The following is a 12,767-nucleotide window of genomic DNA, read 5'->3' as shown; positions in this document are numbered from 1 at the left end:
AACAATGTCAGGTCGGAATGTAGAAAATTACCAATTTCTCATCTGTGATTCCTTTTACTAGGAAAAAATCTACAAGTCTGAATCACAAAGCATACAAAATATTAGTGAGAAAAAAGAATATTGGGGATCTGCATATTCAACAAAAATATTATATATACACAAATTTTCATTACACCTTTCCATTTGCTAAATGAAGATCTTTTTAACCACTGTCTTATCATAGAAATAAAGTCTGTATCAGCTTAAAAATCCATTCCTCAACATCAGAGTTTTACTCCTGGGCAAGCCATCCAATAAAGATTTAAGACTAAGATAAAGCTCCCAAGGTATACACTCACCTGGTGTCCAACAACAGCTTTAGCAGTTTCAGCCATTTTTGCTAAATTTTTAGCACACTCCACCTCTGTTAAAAAAATGTCACAGTTACTGTTTACATTATAACACAACAACAGTTATAACACATGCTAAATGCTTTTTACAGTCTTCCTTTAACAAACAGACTACAGAGGGGTCCACCTTCACTTTGTTACAGGCCTTTAATTGTAGGAAATGCATGATAGCTCTTTCCACTTCAGCAGAACAGCTACTAATTTAGAAATTACATTACTGACAGTCTGCAGCACAGAGGCCTGACAACAGATTTAATTTCATCATGATAAAGCTGATTAAATGCCAGAAAGAGCCACTCACCCAAGCTAAGCTTTTTTTCTACCCATGCGACTACATCCTTGGTATATTTGGACCATGCTTTAGCATAGGACAGAGCCGACTCAATTCCACTGTCATTTCTTAGGAGCATGCTATCAACCTCCTCTGCTCGAAGATGTCCTTCAAATAAAGCATCCAACACAAAGAAGTGATTTTTAGACATGACCACACACTGAGAGCAAAGCCAGTATTAGCCAACTGTGAATGCTTAAGCAGCTCTGATCTAGAGTTGGTCTTTAATGCTAGTTGACTCTAAACAGGACTGACAGAGGTTTTAGAACAAATTAAAGGGTCATAGAATTTTATCTGGAGTAGTCATATGGTCAGCACAACTTTCTTCAAAAAGTGACCCAACAAACACCCATCGTATGACAACACACAGAAGGTGCTTCAGGCCTTAGTTCTCCCACCACCAAAGAAACCAAAACCAGCCTAGGCTGACTATTTACAAAAGAATGAAACCTTGGCAATAATTTTTTTTTTTCCCCAGTGAAGTTGTAAAGGCAGCATAGGTGTAAAATAGTGACCAAGCAACTTAGAACATTTTTTAGAAGAAAAAAACCCCACAGATTACAAAAGAGTGTTTACAATGTTAAATGAATTACCTACCTTGAATATCATCCCTTTCATGCAGTGAACCCCCAGACTCCACAGAAAGATTCTCAAAAGACTGGTGTGCAAGAAATAAAACATGAAGTTAGCAAAGCAAATCTCTCACTGGAACTGAAAGCTAACAATATAAATGGCATTAGCTGCCTCTTTATTTTTTCACAGATAGAGCAGGTAAAGCAAACTGCACCATCACTCTCATCTAAGGCACAACATTTTTTAAAACCCCATTGCTGGCAAATGAAAAAGATTAAATAGCAAGGAATCATTATATACCTTTACATGAACAATCTTGAAAGTCTGTGCTGAAAGAGTTAAATATCAACCAGATTTGTTAAACAATTAAGTGAGATCCAGCTTTTCTTAAATCCCTACCTATCTTTTAAAAACCTTTTCACACAGACTTAATGCCAGATACATTAAACAGACACCATTCTACAAGCCATTATAATCCTGTATTTCTTCCTCAAGGGAATAAAGTTTTTCTGTAAATTACTTGCAGGTGGTGCACTGCAGGCACAACAGCTGACTAGTAACACTTGCTAATGAAACCCTGAGAATCAGTACAACCTGACAGAAAGTAATCCAATAATAAAAGGAATTTAGCACATCACGTCATCCCTACCTTTGTCCTCGTTGCATTTTGCTACCCCTTGAATTGTGCAAGTTGAATTATTTGTAAGACTGTGCTGTAGACCTGACTACTCAACAAATTTAAATAAATAAGAAGTTTACTCTGTAACCACTACCCCCTTAAAAGCCAAACCAAAACAAAGACAGACATCAAACCCTACATAATTTTAAATGGATAAACTACTTTTGAAAACTTTGAAGCACAAAGCAGACAGAAAACAAAGGCTAAGAAATAGCTGCAAAGTGTCCTTAAGCTTTGCAGGAACAGCTTATTTCCATTTAGAATTCGGCATTTGACATTCACTAAACGGAGCACAGTTATCAATGAGAAAAGTAGTTTCGGTTTGTTGGTCTTTTTTAATGTAAATGAAAATTGATCATAAATCACACAAAAACCTCTCAAGAATCATTGTTTACTTCACAGCAGAAGCAGCTTTTCCAAAGACCAAAACATGCAAGGTATTAATCATCAATGACATCAAACAGAATCAAATTACAGCCTAAAGACCCCCTTTGTTGCTATTACAGTGGCTGTCTAATACAAGAGAGTTTCAACAAAATGGAAGGGTTTTTCCAGAACAGGTGGGAAATCTATCCAAAGGTGTCCCCAGCTAAATTAGTAAAAAAACCCTAAAATCTGAATTTAGCAATGGATCAATATTTGGTTGCAGAGAAAGCTTGAACATTCCTAGATTTAGTTCAGATTTTCTATAAAGCATTACTGTCTTCAAGATTATTTAAAAGTTGTTAGGCGAGTAAAAACAATTAGAAAAGCTCCACACTTTATATTAACTTGATGCACTTGTAAGTTCTGGTTCTAAAATTTTTTTCCCATTTCTATAAGACCCAAATCATTGCAGTCCTGAAAACTGTTCACTCCTCTCCAGTAAATCAGGCACACTGGTTAATGCAGCTAATCAAAGGTCACTCATTCTTTCACATTCACCCACTGCAAATATGTAATACCACATTTTAGAAGCAAGCATGAACAAATGCTTTTATCTATGTCAAATCTTTTATCTACAACTTATCAGAACATGATCCATGCAGCTTGTCCCCCACAAGCAACCCAATCCCAGCAGTCCTAGCAAAATGAAAACCCTGACTTTCATTTCCAACTTCAACCTGTCTCTTCTGCCTCTTTTCCCCCTCATTACCTGACTCTCCCCCTAACACAGGCAAATCACTTCACACACTTTGAAAATTTTATCCTTCTTTATTATGCTCTCAGATCTGCACAGCATCAAATAGCATTCAAATAGCTTGTTGAGTAATGAAAGGTCAGACATGTCTGTCTGGTCTCTTCCAGTATATTTTAAAATGCTTTTGTTTTTAATTAAAAAATCTTTGCTTCCACCTTGTACATCTGGTTGAACTACAAGAGCTAAAATGAGAGCAATTACATTTGCTAAGAGGGGGTATACATATCATTAAACTTAAGCTTCCAAGTGGAATGCCTAAAGTAAAGAATGTAGACTCCCCTGCAGTCAAGAGAAGCAAGATCAGCTCTGCCCACCCCCCTCCTTGGAGCCATCCTCATCAGCTTAATTACGGAGGTCCCTAACTAAAGAGGCAATTAAAATATTTCTCCTTAATCAACCCTCAGAATATTTACATGTTAAATTCTACCAAAATGTTATGTTCTGTTTAAAATACAGCTAGCTGCTATGATCACTGAACACACACGACTACAGAAAAAGCTGAACAGCTATTAAATATTTTGCATTTAACTCCTGTTAACACTCAACTCCTAGCTGGCCTCCAAATTCCTCTCTGAGTTGTAAATCAAAGTGAAATGATTCACCTGTTAAATGTGTATTTATTTGCCTAAATGAAAATGAATTTCAGATAGATTTCTAAGAAACTGAAGTATGTCACCCTACCTGCTCCAAAATTTATAATTGCTCACCTTCACATTAGGAAAAGCATGAGATGCTACAAAAGCAAAGTTTTAAACATAAGCTGATTTCTGAAACATCTAGAATGGAATTCCTTCTTCATTTCACTATATTCAAATTTCCCCTTGGCCTTCCCCTCACCCCCATGTTCAGAAGAGCAATCTTTTGGATAATCAATCATTCACTTCACAATACAATATATAAGACCATCTCTTTCCACAAGCACATATTTTTGCAATACAAAACCATTTCAAGATTAAGATGTTGAAATATTCAGCAATTTCCTTCTGCTGGTAAACCAATTAGATAAACCAGTACTTCTTCAAATAATCTCATTTAATTTACATGAGATGCTGGGTTCTATGCTATTTTATTTAATATTTTTTATCAGTGACCTAAATTGAAGTTTGCTGGAACCAGTTTTCTGAGTAGCCTCCATATTGTTTATGAAGATAAGTTTTGTAGCAGCTACAGAAGTAGAATTTGTGTGATAACACACGAGAGAAAGATGGATTATCAAACATAGTGAAAGTCTGAAAAGACTGTACAGCTGTAGCTGCATGGCTGCTGCACACAAGCCTGTGTGAAGAAATGCTAAGTCTTAAGTATGTTTCAACAAAGCCTTTAAAAAAAATGCATAATCTAAGATTTTTGACCTCACTGCAACTTAGCTTGTAATACATACAATTGTATTTTCCTTGCATGCAACTCTTAAATTTATTTCATTTACCTGAAAGTCTGCTTCTCAATACACAAAAATTCAAAACAGAATTTGGTACTGAGCATTTTTCAATCATAACTTTAGAGTGTTTAAAGGAAAGTTTAAAATGTTGGTGTTTTTCTTTGACTACCTATAAGCTGACAGTTCTTTTAGTGAATTGTTGCTGAAACAGTTACAGCACAAAGTGGGCTCCAAAAGAAGAAAAGGTAATTTTATCATAAATATGAGTCTTTAAAAGCAACAATGAAGTCTTTAACCCTTTGGTTTCCAGGTTCAACAGGTAATTGTCTAACTACTTCAGCGAGCAATCATTCAAGTATCTTACTTTTCCCCATTTATTTTCACTTAACCAATTTAAAAATCTCAAAAACAATGACAGCAGGTAGACCTGTCAAGTCATCACTATCATTTAGAATTGAGAATACATTCAAGCATTTGAAACATTGAATACACATTTTTCCTGGGTTGAAATCTTGTTTTAAACCACAGGTGACTCCCAGTGTCCCAGCCCAATGATGCAGAGAATTTCAGTGGAACTGAAGTCTCCTTTAACAGATATCAATTTACACTCTGAGAACGTGTTTAGCCTACCCGACTCCTCCGAGATACAGGAAGCCCCAATGACGAGCCATTGTCTACATCTCCCATAAGGAAGTCTGAAACACTGCCAGAAAAACAAAGAATTGTGTTACTTCATTACTTTACCTCACCAAGCAATTCTGTATCACTGAATTCAGAAATTCAGTCCTTGAAAAGCTCTGCAAACCACTTTTAGTAGACATCTTATATTCTCTGCAATTTCTATACCATCCTAGATTTCCTTATTAAGGAAAAACCAAACTGACAAAAGCCCAAAACAGTAAAATTGTTCTAGATGGACCTAATTAAAGTTACTTTATCAGAAAAGAGTTGTTTAAAAAAAACTAAAGATTTTGTTATTGTTGTGTCCTTATTTGATTCGGCTCCATTGAGCTCTTTAAAAACTCTTTCTGGATTCCAACTTACATGTTTCCAAAGGTGAATGCCAATGTTTCAATGGAAGAAAATATTTCACTGAAGAGTTCTCTCTTATTTTCTTCATTAACTTCTTTGAAGTTCACCGCTTACAAAAGAAAAAAGAAAAAAAAAAGAAAAGAAAACCAAAGAGTGAGAGGTGGGGTCAATTAAGCAAGTTTGCCAGGCCTAGAGACAAATTTTATACACAAAGTCTCCTACAGAACATGCAACATTATGCTTTTCTGAATAATTGAAAAAACATGGTTTTAAAGAAGATTAGTAAGAAAGTAAACACTAAAGGAAAAAAATTAACACAATCCAGATGCTTCCCTCAATGAAATCAGATTACTTTTGCACTTCCTGTATCTTCCCACTTAAGGAGCAGCTTTGTATGGAAATGTTGGTAATGCATGAACAAAAACAGTCATTGACCAACCAGAGTCAAATCACACAGCAGCAGCAGCACCACAAAGCAGCTCACAAATGCAGTCAGATATTGGAACAGCTGTTTCTCTTCTGAGTAGAAATTTCAGAATTCCAAACAGGAGCAGTAGTTTGTGGGGGTGCCCCCTCAACTGAATGCAATCCAGAATACAGCATTTCTGGCTTGAGTACAGGCAAGCAGAAAGCTATCAAAAGTGTGTCCACTGCAAAACCCTTCAATTATTAGCTCCACAGTCTGGCAAAAGCCCCTCAGATTTTCCTGTTAAAAGTGGGGAGGAAACTCAGCATAACTATTGGTGGTCCCAAATAGGAAGAAGAGTGTTGCTGGACAAATTAGATAGTTTAAAGTGGTGATCAAGTACTTAACTACTCAACACAGCATTTACCACACTTCTATAACAAGCTGGAATAATGAGACAAGAATGATTCATCCAGAGTTTCTATTAACAACTACTAAACAAGAAGAGGGAGGGAAAAAGGACAAGACAAAAAGCACGACCATTTTTGTCTGGTTTCAACTTAACTCCTTAATCAATGGTGACTGGGAGATTTTTTGTAGAAAAGCTGCATACATTGCTTTGAGCTGAAGCTGTATCCTCTGGAGGGAAGTTTTTCCCAGAGTTATATTGTGAGAAATGACAACTTCACATTAGTATTTTTTTAAAGTTTTCCTTTTTTCAGTTTACTGTTTTTTAAGTTTATGTTTTAAGCAATGCAATATTCTTAATTCTCTAGATGTGTAAGTCACACATGCTCACACCTATTTTAGAGGTACTGCAATGACACACATACAGGTACTCAACCCACATCACTTTTTGCAAAATCTAACAAGGTTAGTTTGTCTTCCTTACATTTCAAGTACAAATAGAATACAACTACTTGTAGAAGTAGTAAAAATAAAATAATGTTAAAATGTTGACCATTCTATACAAATTTTCTCAGCAAATTAACAGGCTTTAATCTTAAAAAGTATTCAAACTTCCTGCCAGGTGCCTAAATACTAATGGGTAACAAACAAAGAAAGTACAGTAATCTGCTCCCCCCCCCATTAGACTTCCTTTGTGAAAGGAAAAGTTTTTTACCAGTAAAGTAACACAGTTAAATCCATTCCTTTTTACAAAGTACGTCAACAGACTTGATCAACATTTTATGACAGCTATTTCTATACAAAGCCCTTACAGAAAATACACATTTTTCTCATGGGCTATTTTTACAATTACTTGCAAATACAAAATAATGTTGTAATAAGCCTACAGCAAAAAACAATTCTCGCATATTATAACAACACTACCAGTCTCTGTTGACACAGTTCACTACTAAATTACAGCTGCTCCCACCTCTTTGTTTGGCTACACTTTGTAATTACAAAAAAAAAGCCTCTGGCACCTTTGTTTAAAATGAGATTTGATAAAGCTCCATGGGTTAATTTCTTTTTAAAATAACTTTGTAAATAGCAGTGGATTCCTTTTTTTTTTTTTAAATTCAGGTTAGTTGAAAACCTCAGTTTTGCAGAAATAATGTTGTGCGTTAAGTCTAAACTTTGCATTCCAAATCATTAAGCAACAACAGTCACGAGGAAACCTATTGATGACCAGTCCCTAATGACTGGAAAAATCATTTAAGAGCTGGCATAAAATGCAAACTGCTTCAAAATTAGAAGGAATTAGCAAAAATTGTCTATATATTCAAAGCACTTACCATGGAAACACTTGTATATCCATTAGCTGCAGTGTCTTCGGAGAGAGAGCACTTCTTTCACTTAGCTAACAAGACATTAATATAGAGAGCCTTTCCCTAAAGAAAGTCTGTTTCACTCTGCCTTCCTGTTCCAGGAAGAGTTTTGTTAAGCTTTACACTTTATATGCCAGAGAAATCCTTTCTTTTCAGGATCCATCACAAAAGGAATAACAAATCCCAAATTTTTACAGATTTACTTCTTTTCACTTCTCCCAAAACAGGTTAATCTAATCTCTTAGTAATTCAGTAGAACACCACCAGCTTTTTTCTAGCTTACCACCACTGGAATGCTGATGTACTTAACGTCAACTTTAAACCACGCACTCTCTTTCCCCAGGACATCCTGACTGCACACAATAGCTACTGACAACAATGAACTGTAGTAATCTTGCCATGTCTGGAAATGACAGCTATCTATCTATAGTTCTACAGATTTCAAAGCAAGAACACAACTAGACAACTCTTTAAAGCAAGATTTCAGATGACACATAATGAACTTCAAAAAATCGTATGACAGTGGTGCTTTAAAATCCAAATCCAGTACCAGAAATGCAAGCCTAGCTTGCAGTAGATCTCTATTTCTAAAGCTGTCTTCAAACTGAGGTGAGTTTAGCAACCTCATTAAAATGCTGCAGTATGCTGCAGTTTCAGCTCTTGGGTCATGCCATCAAAACTTCTTCAAATCAAGCACAGATCAGGCTAGGGAACCCAAAAGAGCCGTGAAGGTTTTGAAAGTGAGAATGCCAGAAGTTGCAGCATTGCCTGAGGACATTTGAGCAATGCTCCCAAAAACGATGAAGGACAGGTTGCCAGCTGTGGAGACCCAAGGGCAAGCAGGGCCTTAGAAGGTGATGGGTGGCTCCCACTGAACTCACAGCCCATGGCACACAGCCACGCTGGAGGCAGCACAAGTTCACTCGCTGCCCCAAGCCTGCTGCCCACACACCCATGCAGGACTGACAGCAGCAAAGCTGCCTTGCCAGCTGTCTGCAGAGCCTGGACAAGCTCACAGAATTTGCTCTTTGCAGGTCAGTTTTCTCATACATGATGGATATATATGATAGCATCACCATGTATTTTCTTAGACAGGAATACATCCTCAATCCATGCTTTGCTTAGCTGACTTATAAGAAGTAAGCAGCCAGACGACTTCTTAGAACTGAGTACCTTTGCAACCAGTTTTGTCTTTAAACTCTCAACAATGCTTTCAAAAACCTTTCAGAACTATGTCAAAAACAAAACAACCACCCAAGCAAACAAAAAACCCAGAGACCAAAAGACCACTCCCTCTCTGAAAACAAAGACTTGTAATACCTCTTGTTATTACATCTCTTCTTCAAAAACATGTAAAATAAATGGGGAGAGGAACATAAGTAAAAAGAGTAATAGTACGGAGATTGGAAATAGGCAGAAGAATATTCTTCTGTTCTAGAGAAAATCAACAGGCTGTCCAAGCCCTAGTGTTCTACTTTTGGTTCTTAGTGCCACATCATTCCACCAGCCTGTACTTACTACCAGGTTTGGCAGCCTCCTCAACCTGAGCTGGATGCCAACAAGACAATTTCAAGGAACTGCGTCCTACTCTTTCCATAATAAATTTTGCTCTGAATGAACATCACAGATACACCAAAAAAACTCAATTAGTTCAGTTCAGTTTTTTATTTCTTGTTTGAGGTATTTCTTTTTGATGCAGAACTACTACAAAAAAGCCTTTGCTTAATAGGAAACTTCTACAAGTATAATTTTCAGCTTTACCAGGAATCAGTATTCATTGTAGTGATTAAGTCAAAGGGTGTAATTAAGAGCAGAAGAAGAGTACAAACTTGAATTCAGCATGGGATCAGGAGAACCATGTACTCTGGGGCCATCAACTATTTAAAGGCACTGAGTGGAAAAATAACTACGAACATGATGCTGTGCCAGAATGAGAAGTGACTTACAGAAATGGGAGCCTAAACAGGTTCCAAGCAAGATAAGTCTCAATTCTTGGTAAGTCTCAATTCTTCTTGGTAAGTGAGGTGCCATTTAAAAGACATTTTTCATGAAGCACTCAAGTAGGCATGTAAAAGTAGTAGAGTCCAAAGAGGCCCAGTGAGGCGTGTCATGTCCAAGATATAACCAGAGAAATCAAATGTGTCACGTCCCACTCTTCTCACTGCCATTTTCCCTCAACCTCAGTCCAAAACAACACAAGTCTGACAAACCTGTACTGCCAAGCATGATTCTCTGTAGCATGATTCAGGTAGCATGATACAGCTAGTTTTTCCTTCAATCTATCTAAAAGAAAAAGCATTGAACATCCAAAGCAGAACAAGGGGCACATTTGTATACCTTCATTTTTTAGGACCTTCATTTCCATTGAAGGTCCTAAAAAATGGCCAAGAAGCTTGAAAGAGGGTCACATGCACTCTAATTTTTGTTAGCCTTTGAAATACTGACAGATGCACTAATCTAAAGGTGGGTAGTCCATCTGCACTGGACATTTTGATTAAAGCACAGTGCAACTTGTCATAGTTATGAGAACACTTCACGAGACACTACGACTTCACAAGTCACTAAGGTTCCAAAGTTATTGTAACTGATTTAATGGAGAGCAAAAGGCATTTGTTTGTTATAATAGCAGTATGTCCCTACATGAAGTTCCAAAGAAAAACTGGATTTGAAACTCTGACATTATGCAAAGACTCAAAAACCAGGAGGTGGAATCATGTGTAAATCTCAGCTTGTTTCTATTCATCCTCTCCTAAATAAACATCGGTCTCCTAAATAAACATCAGAATTTTTCCATGTCAGGTTAATTTTCTTCCTATTCATAAATCCAACTACTGCTTCCATATCTTTTTATAGTTCTGTCCTCCAATGACAAGAAACAGATGAGTCACATGAACTTTTCATAATGTCACATTAACAAAGACAGGGAAGCCAGAGGAAAAAGGATACTGGATATGTTCTACCAGCTCCTCACATTCTTGTAGCTTCCTGTTTATTCAAAAGCTGCATTACCTCTGGTGAAATAACCACAGCTGAAAACATGTGAATGCATGTGTAACATACAGGTCAAAGTAAGCAAATCTGAGGTCTGATATGCTTATAATTACCACAATGTGCTGTATTTTTATTTCCGCTTTCTCAGTACCAGCTGTCCTACACTTCAGTTTGACTATAAACTTGGAGCATTATGATCTTCAGAAAAAGAACAGCTGTAAAAACCAAACAGGTGCTAAAGGCAAACTGCCTTCACATTTACCACTGATTATGCTGGGGGAGGTAGTCTGTTTTCATACAGCAAAGGCTTCGCTGTTCACAGAGAAGCAGGACTGAAGTACCAGTCAGAAAGAGTCCTGAAGTCTTCAATCTCCCCATTTCCATCTCCAGAGGTGTCACAAATACAGTATGTGTGTGAGCAAATACTGACAGGCATTACCAAAATCTTTGTATCAAAGTACTTGTTTGTATCAATGGCTACAAATATTGAGGCAGCAATGTTTGTTTTCAGCTCTTGTAAATGACAGCTCAACCCCTAGCGAAAGAAGATTTTCAGATAGGCTACTAAACTCTATGCAAGCCTTTTTTTTCCCCCCTTTTCAGTTTTAAGAGCTGGTTTTCTCCTTTTGAGAGGTAGGGGGCTGACTCATTCCTCCAGGAGATTGCAGGAAACCAGTCACCTGAGTGAACAGCTGAGCTCAAGTGCCCAGAGAAGGCCTCTAAGTGTTGCAGGATCACTGACATCATCCTGCTTTAGACTCCTATGGATTTTGCATTTCATGCTGTTAAGCTTGAGAGTGGTTCTAAAACAATATATGATTTACTTGCATACCTTAGGTGACTTTTCCTCAACATTTCTTAAATTAAATAAATTGAACATTGTCATACAACCACTGAAATTAGGGCAGAGCAGAGGACACTGTCATCTTACCACAGCACTTAAGCATGGAAGCAGCTTGTTGGAGGTGGAAGAATTATGTTTACTAAACAATTAACATGTTCACTGAACACTGACTACCACTGTATGTGTGTACTTCAACTTTCCCGTGACCAATAAGCAAACAGCCCCACAAGGGATACCTTCTGTGTTTCTGTTATAATGTACAAACCTCTAAAGCAAGTTCAGAAGTTATAGTCCTGTCCCATGATCATTTGAAATACAGGTACAGATCTATAGGAAACCCTATGTGTAACACAAAGTATATGAGAAGTACTCTGCTACTACCTGCCAGGATCAAACAAACTGGCAAAACCATGTATCAATAGGAAGCATCAATAAGAAGCTTGGAAGAATCCAATATATAGGAATCAGAAAGCTAAACACATTATCATTTTAACTGATATTCCCACTTTACTGAATCAACAATATATTTCAGACATAAGATAAATACAAAACAAGAGGGAAGGCCGAGACAAAGAAGAAAAACTATACGTGTCTCTGAAGGAAGATATCCTACATGATTTAACACAGGCAAGAGGTAGAGATTTAACCCTCCTCAAAGCTGGTTCCACAGTCATATACCAGACTCCAGAGCAGGAAGAGCTGCTGTCAAAGGTTACAGAGAGAAGGAACAGGTTTCTGGGGCTGCAGCAATTGAGTGCTTCATTATTTGCATTTGTCTGGCATGCTGAGAACTGCAGTAACAAAGATCAACAACAGAAAGTATTTACATGTCTGCAACACTTTTGTTGCTATTGACACCTTTATTGACACATGGCTGCAATGCACTTGTGGAATTTATAACTCTTCAACTATGCAGATTTGGATTGCTCAGAGATTTCTTCACCTGATATAAATACAATACCATCCCTACAGATTCACAAACTTAGGCAAAGATTCTTGGCAAATCTCAAAGTAGATACATGCCAGGTTTATTATTCTGGGATATTATTCTGTGATACTCAGGTAAAGAAAGCTTAAAATCAAAGGCTTATGCTTTTAGAATTCAATGTGGGTTTGCACTTAGCTTCCTATAAGCAGAATTTTATCACATCAATGAGACAACAAGCTACTTTAATATTACTCTTCACTTAGG

At 37.1% G+C, this 12,767-nt stretch overlaps 1 protein-coding gene across 11 annotated transcripts in view; it reads right to left on the bottom strand.

Moving 5' to 3' along the window:
* ARHGAP29 (Rho GTPase activating protein 29) overlaps positions 1-12,767 on the bottom strand; it is a 47,544-nt gene that overhangs the window by 13,331 nt on the left and 21,446 nt on the right. For 10 of the 11 annotated variants that reach the window (XM_071436240.1, XM_071436243.1, XM_071436248.1 and 7 more), the window contains 5 exons: positions 5,575-5,671; positions 5,161-5,233; positions 1,318-1,378; positions 691-828; positions 339-403 (listed from right to left, as the gene is read on the bottom strand). In XM_071436240.1, coding sequence (XP_071292341.1) covers positions 339-403; positions 691-828; positions 1,318-1,378; positions 5,161-5,233; positions 5,575-5,671 — 434 coding nt within the window. Of the gene's footprint in view, positions 1-338; positions 404-690; positions 829-1,317; positions 1,379-5,160; positions 5,234-5,574; positions 5,672-7,707; positions 7,991-12,767 lie in introns of those variants that run through there. The other variant, XM_071436251.1, reaches the window with a different exon arrangement.

Source organism: Agelaius tricolor, unplaced genomic scaffold (genome assembly GCF_023055355.1).
Source record: "Agelaius tricolor isolate 1412-34295 unplaced genomic scaffold, bAgeTri1.0.p SCAF_11, whole genome shotgun sequence".
In the NCBI taxonomy this organism is placed as follows: Eukaryota; Metazoa; Chordata; class Aves; order Passeriformes; family Icteridae; genus Agelaius; species Agelaius tricolor.
The sequence above is the reverse complement of the archived record's forward strand: the minus strand, read 5'-3'. Positions and strand labels throughout refer to the sequence as shown.